The sequence below is a fragment of the Arabidopsis lyrata genome (genome assembly GCF_000004255.2).
Source record: "Arabidopsis lyrata subsp. lyrata unplaced genomic scaffold ARALYscaffold_1, whole genome shotgun sequence".
NCBI classification, from domain to species: Eukaryota; Viridiplantae; Streptophyta; class Magnoliopsida; order Brassicales; family Brassicaceae; genus Arabidopsis; species Arabidopsis lyrata.
Genome location: NW_003302555.1, coordinates 2,469,934 through 2,481,701, shown reverse-complemented (window position 1 = coordinate 2,481,701; position 11,768 = coordinate 2,469,934). Strand labels below are relative to the sequence as shown.

The following is an 11,768-nucleotide window of genomic DNA, read 5'->3' as shown; positions in this document are numbered from 1 at the left end:
ATGTTTTAAAACTTTGTATCTGTCATCAAAGCACCAGTGGTCTAGTGGTAGAATAGTACCCTGCCACGGTACAGACCCGGGTTCGATTCCCGGCTGGTGCATGAGCTGTGATGAAATTGGCTTCAGCGTTGGTTGGGTCCTTCGCATTCTTCTGATTTCTCAGATGATATCGCCTCACTCCTGAGCTCTCTTTTTTTTTCCTCAGATGCACAAACAAACGTCTCTCTGCTTTTGCAGTCACAAAATTTACTCTGCTTTTGCAGTTACAAAATTTACTCTGCTTTTATATAAATAAACAAGAAAAGTCTCATTCCCAGTGGGATAAACAAAAGAGTGTCTGACTATGCAAGTTGAAGGGAAAAAATCTTGAATCTGAAGTTTTCCAGCCAGAGAGATGGCTAGCAACAGTGATTTTAGTCGCTGCAAAGCCTGCAAAGAAGAAAGAAATAGACAGAGCTTCCTCAAGGTTCTCCAAAGAGTAGATCTTTCGTCTGAAAAACAAGGTAACAATGTTCTAAACTCTCTGTTATGCAAGTTCTTGCTAGCTACTCTCCATGTTCTTATGTTATGCAAGTTCTAGTTCTTGCTAGCTTTGTTTGGCTAGTTTGAAACTTTTAGTTCTATCTAACAATGGGCCTTGTCTTATCGCTAGCGGTCTTTCAAAGGTGAAACATTTTCGTTAACTGTTGTCTCACTAACGATGATGGATATGGGGGTGTCTTGGAGAAGAAGCTACTGAATAATCGAACTGGTGTTTATTGGTGTTGTCCTAATCAAACTCATTATTATATGTTTGAGTGACCCCAAAATCAAACTATCAATTGGGAATTTGGCTGGACATATATATATGGAAAAACGTTCGATGACAACGCACAAGAAACTTTGGTTTGTGAATTTATTAAGCAACTGTATCTCCTTTTGAAATAGAATAAAACGTAGCAAACATCATTGTATACAAAGGAAAATGAAATTTATTAGTCTCCTTTGTTCATTGAAGAACAAACAATGGGAGTAGCAAACAATGAAACTCACAACACATTACCAACACAATTTTATACGTTCTTTCTTCCACAATGGCACCTCAAAAAAAAAAAAGAATAAATAATCAAAAGTGAATCAAATGAATTGGAAAAAAAGCCTATTAACAGATAATTTCAGCCTCATCGTAATCTTGTTGTCAATAGGCAGAGCTGCTCTCACTAGCAGAGAGAGAAGGTCCTTCAGATTTGACTAAGCTTGAGCTATTGCTACTTATCCCTAGCCCTTGCAATCGCCCGTTCTGTAGAAACTCCGACACGCTTTGAGAATTCGACATCTCCATAGGATTGAAACTAGTATGCATCTGCATATCATGGACGTTCATTGAGCCATGATATGGTGGGATTGCCATGAACGTTGAGGAAGAATACTGAATCTGCTGCATTCCCATATCAAAGGAATCAGAATTACCAGAGATCTCTCCTGTCTCCATCTTCATCCTTTCAACTTCTTTCCTCAACGCTTCGTTTAGAGCTGTAATCAATAGCAAATATTGAAGAAATGCAGCACCAAAAGGCATACAAAGAAAGAAGCTTTTGTGCTTACCATTACGAAGCTGAGCTTGTTGCTCCATTGCTTGTAACCTGAGTTTCAGCTCTGTGTTTTCGTTTGCTAGTCCATTTGTATCTCTCTGATCAATCAAACAACATTGAAATCACGATTTGTCTATGTGTGTAAAACAGAGCAAAGAACTTTTTTATTCTGTTGGAATGGAATATAGAAGAAACCTGGTAGAGGGTGAGCTGAGCAGAGAGAGTGGTAGCTTCGGTTTGAAGAGATTGAACTTTGCGCTCAAGTTCTTGAATGTATCGAGCTTTTCTCTCTTTGGATCGAGCTGCAGATTGTCGATTCGCTAAAATCCTGTAATCAAATTCCCAATCCCTAATTTCATTGCAATTCTATAAGAGAAACAAATTTGAAGAAGAAGAGGAAGAAGAAGAACCTTTTGGCGCGTTTGGGATCGATGTTCCAAAGCTCAGAGAGTTTTTCAGGAGGCATAGCTTTCTTAGCGTCCATGATTTCACCGGCATACATGGCGCATCCAGCGTCAACGGAATTGCTGTGGCGGTGGCGAGGACGAGAGGACGGCGGAGGAGGATTGGCACCGGAAACGGAGTTGGAGGAGAGGGAAGGATTAGGGAAGGGGTTGGGGTTAGAGGTGAGGCTATCGACGTCGATGAAAGAAGAGAAGAGATCGTCGTCGGAGGGAAGGTCATCGGAGGAAGGTGGTGCGCCGGAGGAGAGGGGATCCATGAACATGAACATCGACATATCATCGGAGCGAGATCGGCGGTGGAAGGAAGAAGATGGAATTGGATCGGAGGGGATGATAGTGGCGGGCTCTGGTGGAGGAGGAGGAGGATCTGATTTCTCCATTTTTGTCAGGAGGATTGGAGAGATGAATGCTGCTTGTGTGAATTATTATTCTCAAATGAGAACAATGTCAATGGAGATAATGATGGAGATTGGAGATGAAGACGAAGCTCTTTCTCTCTCTCTCTCTCTCTCTCTATGGAAATGAAGAGCGTAGGAGAGGAGGAGGAACTCAACTGTGAGGAGAGAGAAGTGACGTCACTAACTATAATTTGCCCAATTGATCTATATATATATATATATATATTTAATTATAAGAAAAACTAGTTGATGAAAAAGTAAAAGGAGAGGCACATTGGCACGTGAAGCATCGCATCTTGTCTCCCTCCTTTTTTTTTTTTTTCTTTGTATTTTAATTGACTATTTGATTATTCGCTTTTATGTTTTAAAATGGTTTAAGTAGAAGTTTTTGCAGTTGCTTCATCCAAGTTTTAAGCACTTGTTATTTGCATAACATCTCCCCACGTCTGACTCTTTAAGATTTTCGTATCTTTGAGTCACAAAATTTAACAAGGCAGAAACTCTTTGTATGAAACAAAATGTTATATGGGATAATTTGATGGATTGGAAAACAATTAAAAATTCAATTAGTGAAGAAACTTATCGTTTGACGATCAACAAATAAAGATTCTTTAGGAAGCTTCAATGTTGGAAGAAGTGTAGAATGTGGGTCTTAGTTATCAGGCCCATAAAACACAGGTAGGTATTCCTTTGTTTTAAGAAATCTTTGAGCGTCTAATGCTCACGTAGGTTCGTTTTGGTAATTCGTGAGGAGGGTTTTGGGCCTTCTTTTAATTTGGCAATTGGGCATCACTTTATTTACCGGTCAAAAAAGAACATTGATTGCTTTTAATAAGTTTTTTGTTTTTAGTTAAGTCTCTAAAACGCCAGAAGTGGACCGGCATCATTTAATAACCTTGACCCTATAGCACTTAATACCTAATGATGCTTACTTATTACCAGCTAAAGTTTCCTTTGCTTTTTGTTTTGTTTAATTATAGTACTACTCCCTCCGTTTCATAATATAAGTCGTTTTAGCTTTAAGCACACAGATTAAGAAGATCTACTTTTAAAAAGTTCATCCAATCATAACAGAGATTGCATAATATAAATAATTATATCATATTAAAATAATATATAATTTGCATAGGAATTTGAAAACGACTTATATTGTGAAACAAATTTTTTTTTCCAAAACGACTTATATTATGAAACGGAGGGAGTATTATTTATAAACATACTTAAGATTTAGAGATAATCCACAGAGAGAGGAAACCCACAAATTATATATGTATATTGTAGACTTACTGTCACATAATGTTTGTTTTTTTAAAACCAAATTGTGTAGGAAAGTTCTCTAAACAGAATAATGTGTAGGCTTTTTAATAGTACCCATTTTTTTTTTTTGTCATCCAAAATTAATTAGAGCTCAAAAGAGCCATTCCTGAGGAATGTTGTTTACATAAGTGATATGAAGCGGTTCTGTACGAACTTTAATAGTACCCATTGTATTTCTTATTTAAGTAATTTATTCCAGCTGTTTTTTTTTCCTTGTTTAGTTTCTCTGCTATTTTTTTATTTTAATCCGACACATTTTCATTTGTACTTCTCTTTTAATAGTATAGAGATTGTGTAGGAATGTTCTTCTCTAAACAGACACATTTTCATTTGTACTTCTCTTTTAATAGTATAGAGATTGTGTAGGAAAGTTCTTCTCTAAACAGAATAATGTGTAGGCTTTTTAATAGTGCCCATTGTATTTCTTATTTAAGTAATTTATTCCGGCTATTTTTTTTCCTTGTTTAGTTTCTCTGCGATTTTTGTGTCCCTAACTTTTTTTTCTTTCTTCCGCCTGTGTGATTATTATTTGCTTTCAAAGTTTGAATCTTAGTCATAATCATACATTCATACTAAACATAATGGCTAGGACTATTTAATCACACTTGTACAAATTAGTTGATAATCAACACCATTTTCCAATAAAAGTCGTTAGGAAAACTTCGTGACTTTAGTATCGTGGGGACCAAAATGCACATAGAGATCGATATATATGACCAGAGTGCCATATATATGAAATGTTTCAATATACCCATATGGTATATGCGTTTTTTAGTTATACATAAAAAAAAAAAAATAGAATACAAGGTGGGATAAAAAGGTAACTAACTCTATTGACAATATTTGTAAATTCATCGCACTCGGCAGATTTACCTACTGTCATTAAAAAGAAATAAAAAACGACAAAAAGGTCAAGGACAGGTCACACAAGGAATCATTAAACAAAGGAAGAAAAATAGCAAGTGTAATGGTTTTGACGGAAGAAGAAGGTGAAGTTATGGCGGCGGCGAAACGGAAACTTTTGCTGACGTTCCTCCGTCGGTCTCATCCATTACCTGAAATAGTCAAACTTAAGAAAATGTCGTATTATCACTCTTCAATGCTCCCACCCAACATCAACCACTTCCCTCTTACTTTGTCTTCAGTTTCTTACTTGGTCATGGCCTTTTCCTTTTAACTTTCTCTCTCGATTTCGTTTCTTCTTGGGTCTCCTCTGTTTCCTCTCTCGATATGTTTTCGACCCATGTCTCTCGTCTCCTACCTTTGCTCTTCTTTTTCCTCTTCTGTTGCTCATCTTCTACTTTTGCTCAAGACGACATCACCAATCCCGTTGAAGGTTTTTTTTTTTCTTGTTGTTGTTGTTGTTAAAAGGCTTTGTCTTTGGTTTTAGATCTTCAGACAATTTGTGTCTGTGACAATGGGTTTTCTTTGCTTTCGCTGATTTGGTACTGATCGTTGATGTTTTTTTTTTTGGAGTCAGTGAGGGCTTTGCGAGTGATCAAAGAAAGTTTGAACGATCCTGTTCATAGATTGAGAAATTGGAAGCATGGAGACCCGTGCAATTCGAATTGGACTGGTGTTGTCTGCTTCAATTCCACTCTTGATGACGGTTATCTTCATGTCAGCGAATTGTATCGTCTTCTTCACTCTTTCTGTTTTTTTTTTTGTACGTCTTCCTTGAGAATTGTTTGAGTTAGCTTTGTTTTTACTTGTAGGCAATTGTTCAGTATGAATCTCTCAGGGAACTTGTCTCCGGATCTTGGCCGGTTGACTCGTCTTACTATCCTGTACGTGTTTTAACACGATATGTTGCTTGATCTGTTTTGTCATACCAAATGGTGAATAACTTTCTTTGTGTATTGTACAACTTCTACTCTAATGCCAGGAGTTTCATGTGGAACAAGATCACCGGAAGTATACCAAAGGAAATTGGGAATATCAAGTCCTTAGAACTCTTGTAAGTCCACGAGTTTCTTGTTTTCTTCCCTGCCTTATTTGTTAGTCTTGGCTGCTAACTTGATCTACCACTACACTTTTCCAGGCTCTTGAATGGAAATCTATTAATTGGAAACTTACCTGAGGAGCTTGGGTTTCTTCCAAACTTGGACAGAATACAGATTGATGAAAACCGTATATCAGGACCACTTCCCAAATCGTTTGCAAACTTAAACAAAACGAAGCATTTGTGAGTTCTTTAATCTGGTGTCGAGTTCGACACGGTTGTTTTGCTTATGGTGATTCTTTCTCCCTTTGAGTATGTTACATTTATTTATTTTTTGTCCATCTTATCTTTTCTCCAGTCACATGAACAATAATTCAATTAGCGGGCAGATACCACCAGAGATTGGAAGCCTACCATCAATTGTTCACATGTGAGTTGGTAGCAGTGGCAGGCTTAAATGCTCTTACTTTTAAATGTTATCTTTTGCACCTTAAATCAGTTATCTTGACCTGATTAATGTTTATGAACATTACTTTTTTTTTTTTGACAGCCTTCTTGACAACAACAATTTATCAGGCTATCTACCCCCTGAGTTATCAAACATGCCACATTTGCTTATCCTGTAAGTTTATGTCACAGTTTCTGTTGATTTCCCTGGTCCTGGCACCATATGGACTGGCGATCTATGTGTTTCTTCTTTTCTTTTTTGACCTTTTTCCTCGTGTTTATTTTGGCAGACAATTAGATAACAATCACTTTGATGGGACTACGATTCCACAATCTTATGGAAACATGTCTAAACTTTTGAAGATGTAAGTGATAGTTTCATAATGTATCTGAAGACACTGAAGTGTGAGGCTGGAAGGGCTGTCATCTACTGTTAATGCATTCAACAATTTAATATGAGAGTCATGCATTGGGTTTGAATTTTACCTGTGGGAATGATAATCAGCCATATTTGAGCTAATTAGGATAGTTCACTCTAAATGTAGAGATACTGGTAGTCTATTTTCTGTTTTTTCTCGATCTTTTTGGGCATAAGATACATGTGTATGCTATGCTAACCTATGCATATTTGTCTTATGTCCACGGGCAGGAGTCTTAGGAACTGCAGCTTGCAAGGGCCAGTGCCTGATCTTAGCAGTATACCGAACCTTGGTTATTTGTAAGTCTTAGATAACATATCTAGACGCTTCCTTATATAGTCGTGCAACTGTCTTGGCGAATTAACCTCATCTATTTCTGGTTGTTCGACATGAATTCCAGGGACCTAAGTCAAAATCAGTTAAATGGATCTATACCTACAGGGAAGCTTTCTGATAATATCACAACCATGTAAAGTTTTAGCTCTTTTCATAATTCTGGCCTTTGATTTAATTCGGGCTATGTACTGTGATTATTATTCTCTTTTTAGGGTTGGAAATGAAGTGCTTTTTAACTTTGATATCTTCTGATGAAAATACTGCAGCGATCTATCCAGCAACAGTCTAACTGGAACCATTCCAACAAATTTCTCAGGCCTTCCTCGGCTTCAAAAGTTGTAAGTGTGTTTGATTGGTGTAGTGAGGTTTTTTGGTTTCTGAGATGCTGTTGTTTGTTCTATCTTGGATATGAAGATGACTGATTGTTTGTTTTGTTGTGTCTACCTAACATGGCAGGTCGCTTGCAAACAATGCTCTGAGTGGTTCCATTCCCTCTAGAATATGGCAGGAAAGAGAGCTGAATTCAACCGAGAGTATTATTGTGTATGACTGTTACAAAAACAATCATATCTCCTTTCCTTTGACCTAGCAGCATGTTCCAAATTTCTTTATAGTATATCCTGACAACGGTCAGTTCCTTTATGTTGTTTCAGGGATCTGCGGAACAATAGGTTTTCAAATATCTCTGGCAGATCCGATCTCCGCCCAAATGTGACCGTCTGGTTTGCTTCTGCGCTTTCCTATTTCTATTTATTAGCTACCCATACGTACTTATTTTTGCTTTGCATATCATTCTAGCTACTCAATGATGTATATAACTGCTTTTTGGATCTTGTTTTCTCATTCTGAAATGTGATAAACTCCTTCCCTTAGATTAGTGTCCATTTTTCAGGTATCATTTGACATCGTTTGTTATTTCAGGCTTCAGGGGAATCCGTTATGCTCAGATGGAAATCTGCTGCGATTGTGTGGACCTATAACTGAGGAAGACATTAATCAGGGACAGGGTTCAACCAATTCTTATACTACAACTTGTTCTGACTGCCCACCCCCTTATGAATTTTCACCAGAACCTCTTAGACGGTGCTTTTGTGCTGCTCCCCTGCTTGTTGGATATCGGTTGAAAAGTCCTGGTTTCTCGGATTTTGTTCCTTATAGATCCGAATTTGAGGAATACATCACCTCTGGTCTTAGTTTGAATCTGTATCAGCTGCGCCTTGACTCATTCCAGTGGCAAAAAGGACCTAGACTTCGAATGTATTTGAAGTTCTTTCCTGTTTTTGGTTCAAATGCCAACAATTCTTTCATATTCAATCGTAGCGAGGTTCGGCGAATAAGGGGCATGTTCACTGGATGGAATATCCGAGACGAAGATCTGTTTGGTCCTTATGAGCTTATGAATTTCACATTGTTAGATGTCTACAGAGATGGTTAGTGGCAGAATATTCGTCCTCTCATATTTATTTCAAAACAGATCTTGGTTAAAATACAAGTAAACGAGCTGACGTCTTTCTGCTACATTAAACATAACAGCGTCATTTGTTTATCAGCGTCCCTGATAACAATAGATCCTGTCTTACCTTTATGTTCTTACTAAGCGATAAAACTTTTGCATACATGGGCATTGTTTTGACTGTCATGCTTTTTATGTTCAGTGTTTCCTTCAGCTTCACCATCTGGTTTAAGTAAGGGTGCAGTTGCGGGAATAGTTCTTGGTTCTGTTGCAGCTGCAGTTACGCTAACTGCTATCATTGCCCTTATCATTATGAGAAAACGTATGAGAGGATACAATGCGGTTGCTAGAAGAAAGCGATGTAAGCATTTTCTTGTGGATGCCAATTTGTGCTCTGAGTAAATTATTTATCGGAATTGTGTATTGGTAGTGGTCATATTTTTTTGGTTTTTGGTGTTACAAGTTTGATTCATCCATGTGCAGCTTCCAAAGCTTCTTTGAAAATCGAAGGTGTGAAGAGCTTCACTTATGCTGAGTTGGCTCTGGCTACAGACAATTTTAATAGTTCCACTCAAATTGGGCAAGGGGGTTATGGAAAGGTCTACAAAGGTACCCTTGGGAGTGGAACGGTTGTGGCAATTAAAAGAGCACAAGAGGGATCATTGCAGGGTGAGAAAGAGTTCCTAACTGAAATTGAATTGTTATCGAGATTGCATCACAGAAACCTTGTTTCGTTGCTTGGATTCTGTGATGAAGAAGGCGAACAGGTACTTTTGTCCAAATTCCTCTTCTGGTTGATGACCAAAACCTTTATATATATATATATATCTCTTATTGCTTGTATTGTCAAGCGTGCAGATGCTGGTGTATGAGTACATGGAAAATGGTACTTTGCGAGACAACATTTCTGGTATGTTTTGCCTCTTCACTGAGTCATCTATAGTGCTGCTTGTTCTCTATGTGAATCAGGAAAGACTACCCACCGATGTTCACAGTTAATTTCGGCTCTATTTCTCATGAATAACAATTTACATACAAATTTGTGTGTTTGGCAGTTAAATTAAAAGAGCCTCTAGACTTTGCGATGAGACTACGAATTGCTTTAGGTTCAGCCAAGGGAATCTTGTATTTACACACGGAAGCTAATCCCCCGATATTCCATCGCGATATCAAAGCAAGCAACATATTGTTGGACTCCAGATTCACCGCAAAGGTTGCAGATTTTGGACTCTCAAGACTTGCCCCAGTACCTGACATGGAAGGCATCTCACCTCATCACGTGTCTACTGTTGTAAAAGGGACTCCGGTAAGATCTCATTCCTGCGTTGCTTCTGTAATTTTTTTTCTCAAACTCATGACTGAGAGTTATTTTTCGACTTGCAGGGTTACCTTGACCCGGAATATTTCTTGACTCATCAATTGACGGACAAAAGCGATGTATATAGTCTAGGCGTAGTGTTCTTAGAGCTCTTGACTGGAATGCAGCCAATCACACATGGCAAGAACATTGTTCGAGAGGTAATTCTGAGTAGATACTAACAGCGTGTGTTTTCCTTTTAGGCGTTATATATAATTGTTTGTGTTTCTGTCAGATCAACATTGCTTACGAGTCTGGTTCAATATTATCCGCCGTGGATAAGAGAATGAGCTCAGTTCCAGACGAATGCCTTGAAAAGTTTGCAACTTTAGCGCTGCGATGCTGCAGAGAGGAGACAGATGCGAGGCCTTCAATGGCGGAAGTTGTAAGAGAACTGGAAATCATATGGGAACTGATGCCGGAATCTCATGTAGCCAAAACAGCGGATCTGTCTGAGACAATGACTCATCCATCATCGTCATCGAATTCTTCAATCATGAAGCATCCTTATACATCGATGGATGTCTCCGGCTCTGACCTTGTCAGTGGAATTGCTCCCTCCGTTGCACCTAGATAGCAACTTTCTTCGAATCATACACTGTTTGTTTGAGTATTCAGTGTGATTTTGTTGTTGTTCTTTCCTTGTACAGGAAAAATGATTGTAAGCGATGTAACAGTAGTATATGTTGCAGACAATTTAATATGTCTGCCTTTGTGAGTTATGTAGCTGTTCTGCTTCTTATGTGTTTTTGACTTGGATCATACTGGAGTTTGCATACGAATCAAGAACACATTACAATTAGCATAAAATGTTTTTACCTTCGAATCAATATAACAATCTTACAATTATACGCACTTTCCCAAGTTACACAATCAATAATAATACCAAAAAACACATTACAAAGATTTGGCTCAATTTTCTTCCTTATTGAATGACATATCCATAGCTAATTAATTTCATATATAAACACCTTCTTTGTTTGTTGTTTAACATAGATATGGCTTCACTAGGGGAACAAGTGAGCTGCTTAAGTGCATCGACATTACTTCGTTTGTCGAACCAACGAGCTTGCCACCAATGAAGACGGCTGGGACCGGTTTTGAACACCCTAGCCTCATTAGTGCCTTCTCTATCTCTCGGCATTCGGGGTCCTTATCAATCTCGTGGATCTTAGGGTTAACCCCAAGATCTTGGAAGAGAACTTGAACCGCATAGGACAAACAACAAGAGCTCTTGCTAAATATAACCACCCCTTTTTCGGACGACATTCTCATAACTTTGTCCATTTTCTTGAATAAGGTGAAGAAGAAGAAGAAGTATATGGATTGAAAGGAGTAGCTAGAGTTGCAGGCTATTTATAACACGAATGAAGAATCAGAATCCACATACAGAGATCACAAGAAGATTGTTGAAAATGTTCCCAAGTCCGACTTTAATATAAATGAACAAGATGATTCGACGAGACCGAACCTTTTCTTCGGCAGCCTTTACCTTTTTGATTGTAAGGACCAAGAATATAAATGATCATTCCATTTATTTTCTCTTAGATACAAAGATGCGGTCTCAACGATCCTCCTACAAGTTGCTAAAAAGAGAGTCTATTCGACGTTGAATATAAATAGATAGATGCTTCATGCTTTTGGACCATTTGATATATTCTGCAGATTCCATGAATATTGGACATATGGAATCTTGGTGGACCAAACAAGAAAACCAACTTGCATTCAACTTTTCATAGCTATTCCGACTTGGTTGGGTCTCTTAAAGGCAAAAAGGCTCACATTTTTCAACCCATTTTTGTATCCTTAACAAATCTTGCCGCAATGTTTCTTTTGTTCAGCTTATGGTTTTAATTTTTAAATCAAAGCTAGTACTTGTGTAGTAGTTAGTATACACAGAACATAATGATGATCAAAGAATCATATGAGACCAAAATAACCGAGGCAATGAAGTAGAAGAAGAAGAGCGGATAATGGAGAAGAGAATTAGATTCACCATAACATTGGATCGAGCTTGTCAATCGTTTTTCGTGCCATAGAGATATGATGAGAATCAAAGAGGGG

At 38.0% G+C, this 11,768-nt stretch overlaps 3 protein-coding genes and 1 non-coding gene across 4 annotated transcripts; 2 read left to right on the top strand and 2 right to left on the bottom strand.

Moving 5' to 3' along the window:
* The first annotated feature begins 30 nt into the window (after positions 1-30).
* Positions 31-101, top strand: TRNAG-GCC. The gene has a single exon. It is a non-coding gene; the product is annotated as a tRNA-Gly (tRNA).
* Positions 102-936: 835 nt separating this feature from the next.
* Positions 937-2,608, bottom strand: LOC9328424 (transcription factor RF2b). Its single transcript, XM_002889575.2, has 4 exons — positions 1,982-2,608; positions 1,767-1,899; positions 1,585-1,669; positions 937-1,512 (listed from the first exon to the last, which is right to left on the bottom strand). Exons 1-4 carry the CDS (start codon positions 2,413-2,415, stop codon positions 1,178-1,180), a joined length of 987 nt encoding a protein of 328 aa, XP_002889621.1. The 5' UTR covers positions 2,416-2,608; the 3' UTR covers positions 937-1,177.
* A 2,030-nt stretch (positions 2,609-4,638) lies between these two features.
* On the top strand, positions 4,639-10,486 carry LOC9325685 (probable LRR receptor-like serine/threonine-protein kinase At1g06840). The gene is made up of 20 exons (XM_021012934.1): positions 4,639-5,086; positions 5,231-5,381; positions 5,466-5,537; positions 5,636-5,707; positions 5,792-5,935; positions 6,051-6,122; positions 6,243-6,314; positions 6,430-6,504; positions 6,789-6,857; positions 6,959-7,027; positions 7,161-7,232; positions 7,351-7,437; positions 7,548-7,616; positions 7,816-8,324; positions 8,550-8,708; positions 8,831-9,114; positions 9,206-9,257; positions 9,403-9,653; positions 9,731-9,865; positions 9,940-10,486. The coding sequence occupies exons 1-20, from the start codon at positions 4,981-4,983 to the stop codon at positions 10,279-10,281; spliced, it is 2,862 nt and encodes a 953-aa protein (XP_020868593.1). The 5' UTR covers positions 4,639-4,980; the 3' UTR covers positions 10,282-10,486.
* Positions 10,487-10,503: 17 nt separating this feature from the next.
* Positions 10,504-11,297, bottom strand: LOC9325684 (monothiol glutaredoxin-S11). The gene has a single exon (XM_002889574.2). The coding sequence runs from the start codon at positions 10,989-10,991 to the stop codon at positions 10,692-10,694; it is 300 nt and encodes a 99-aa protein (XP_002889620.1). The 5' UTR covers positions 10,992-11,297; the 3' UTR covers positions 10,504-10,691.
* Between the last annotated feature and the right edge of the window lie 471 nt (positions 11,298-11,768).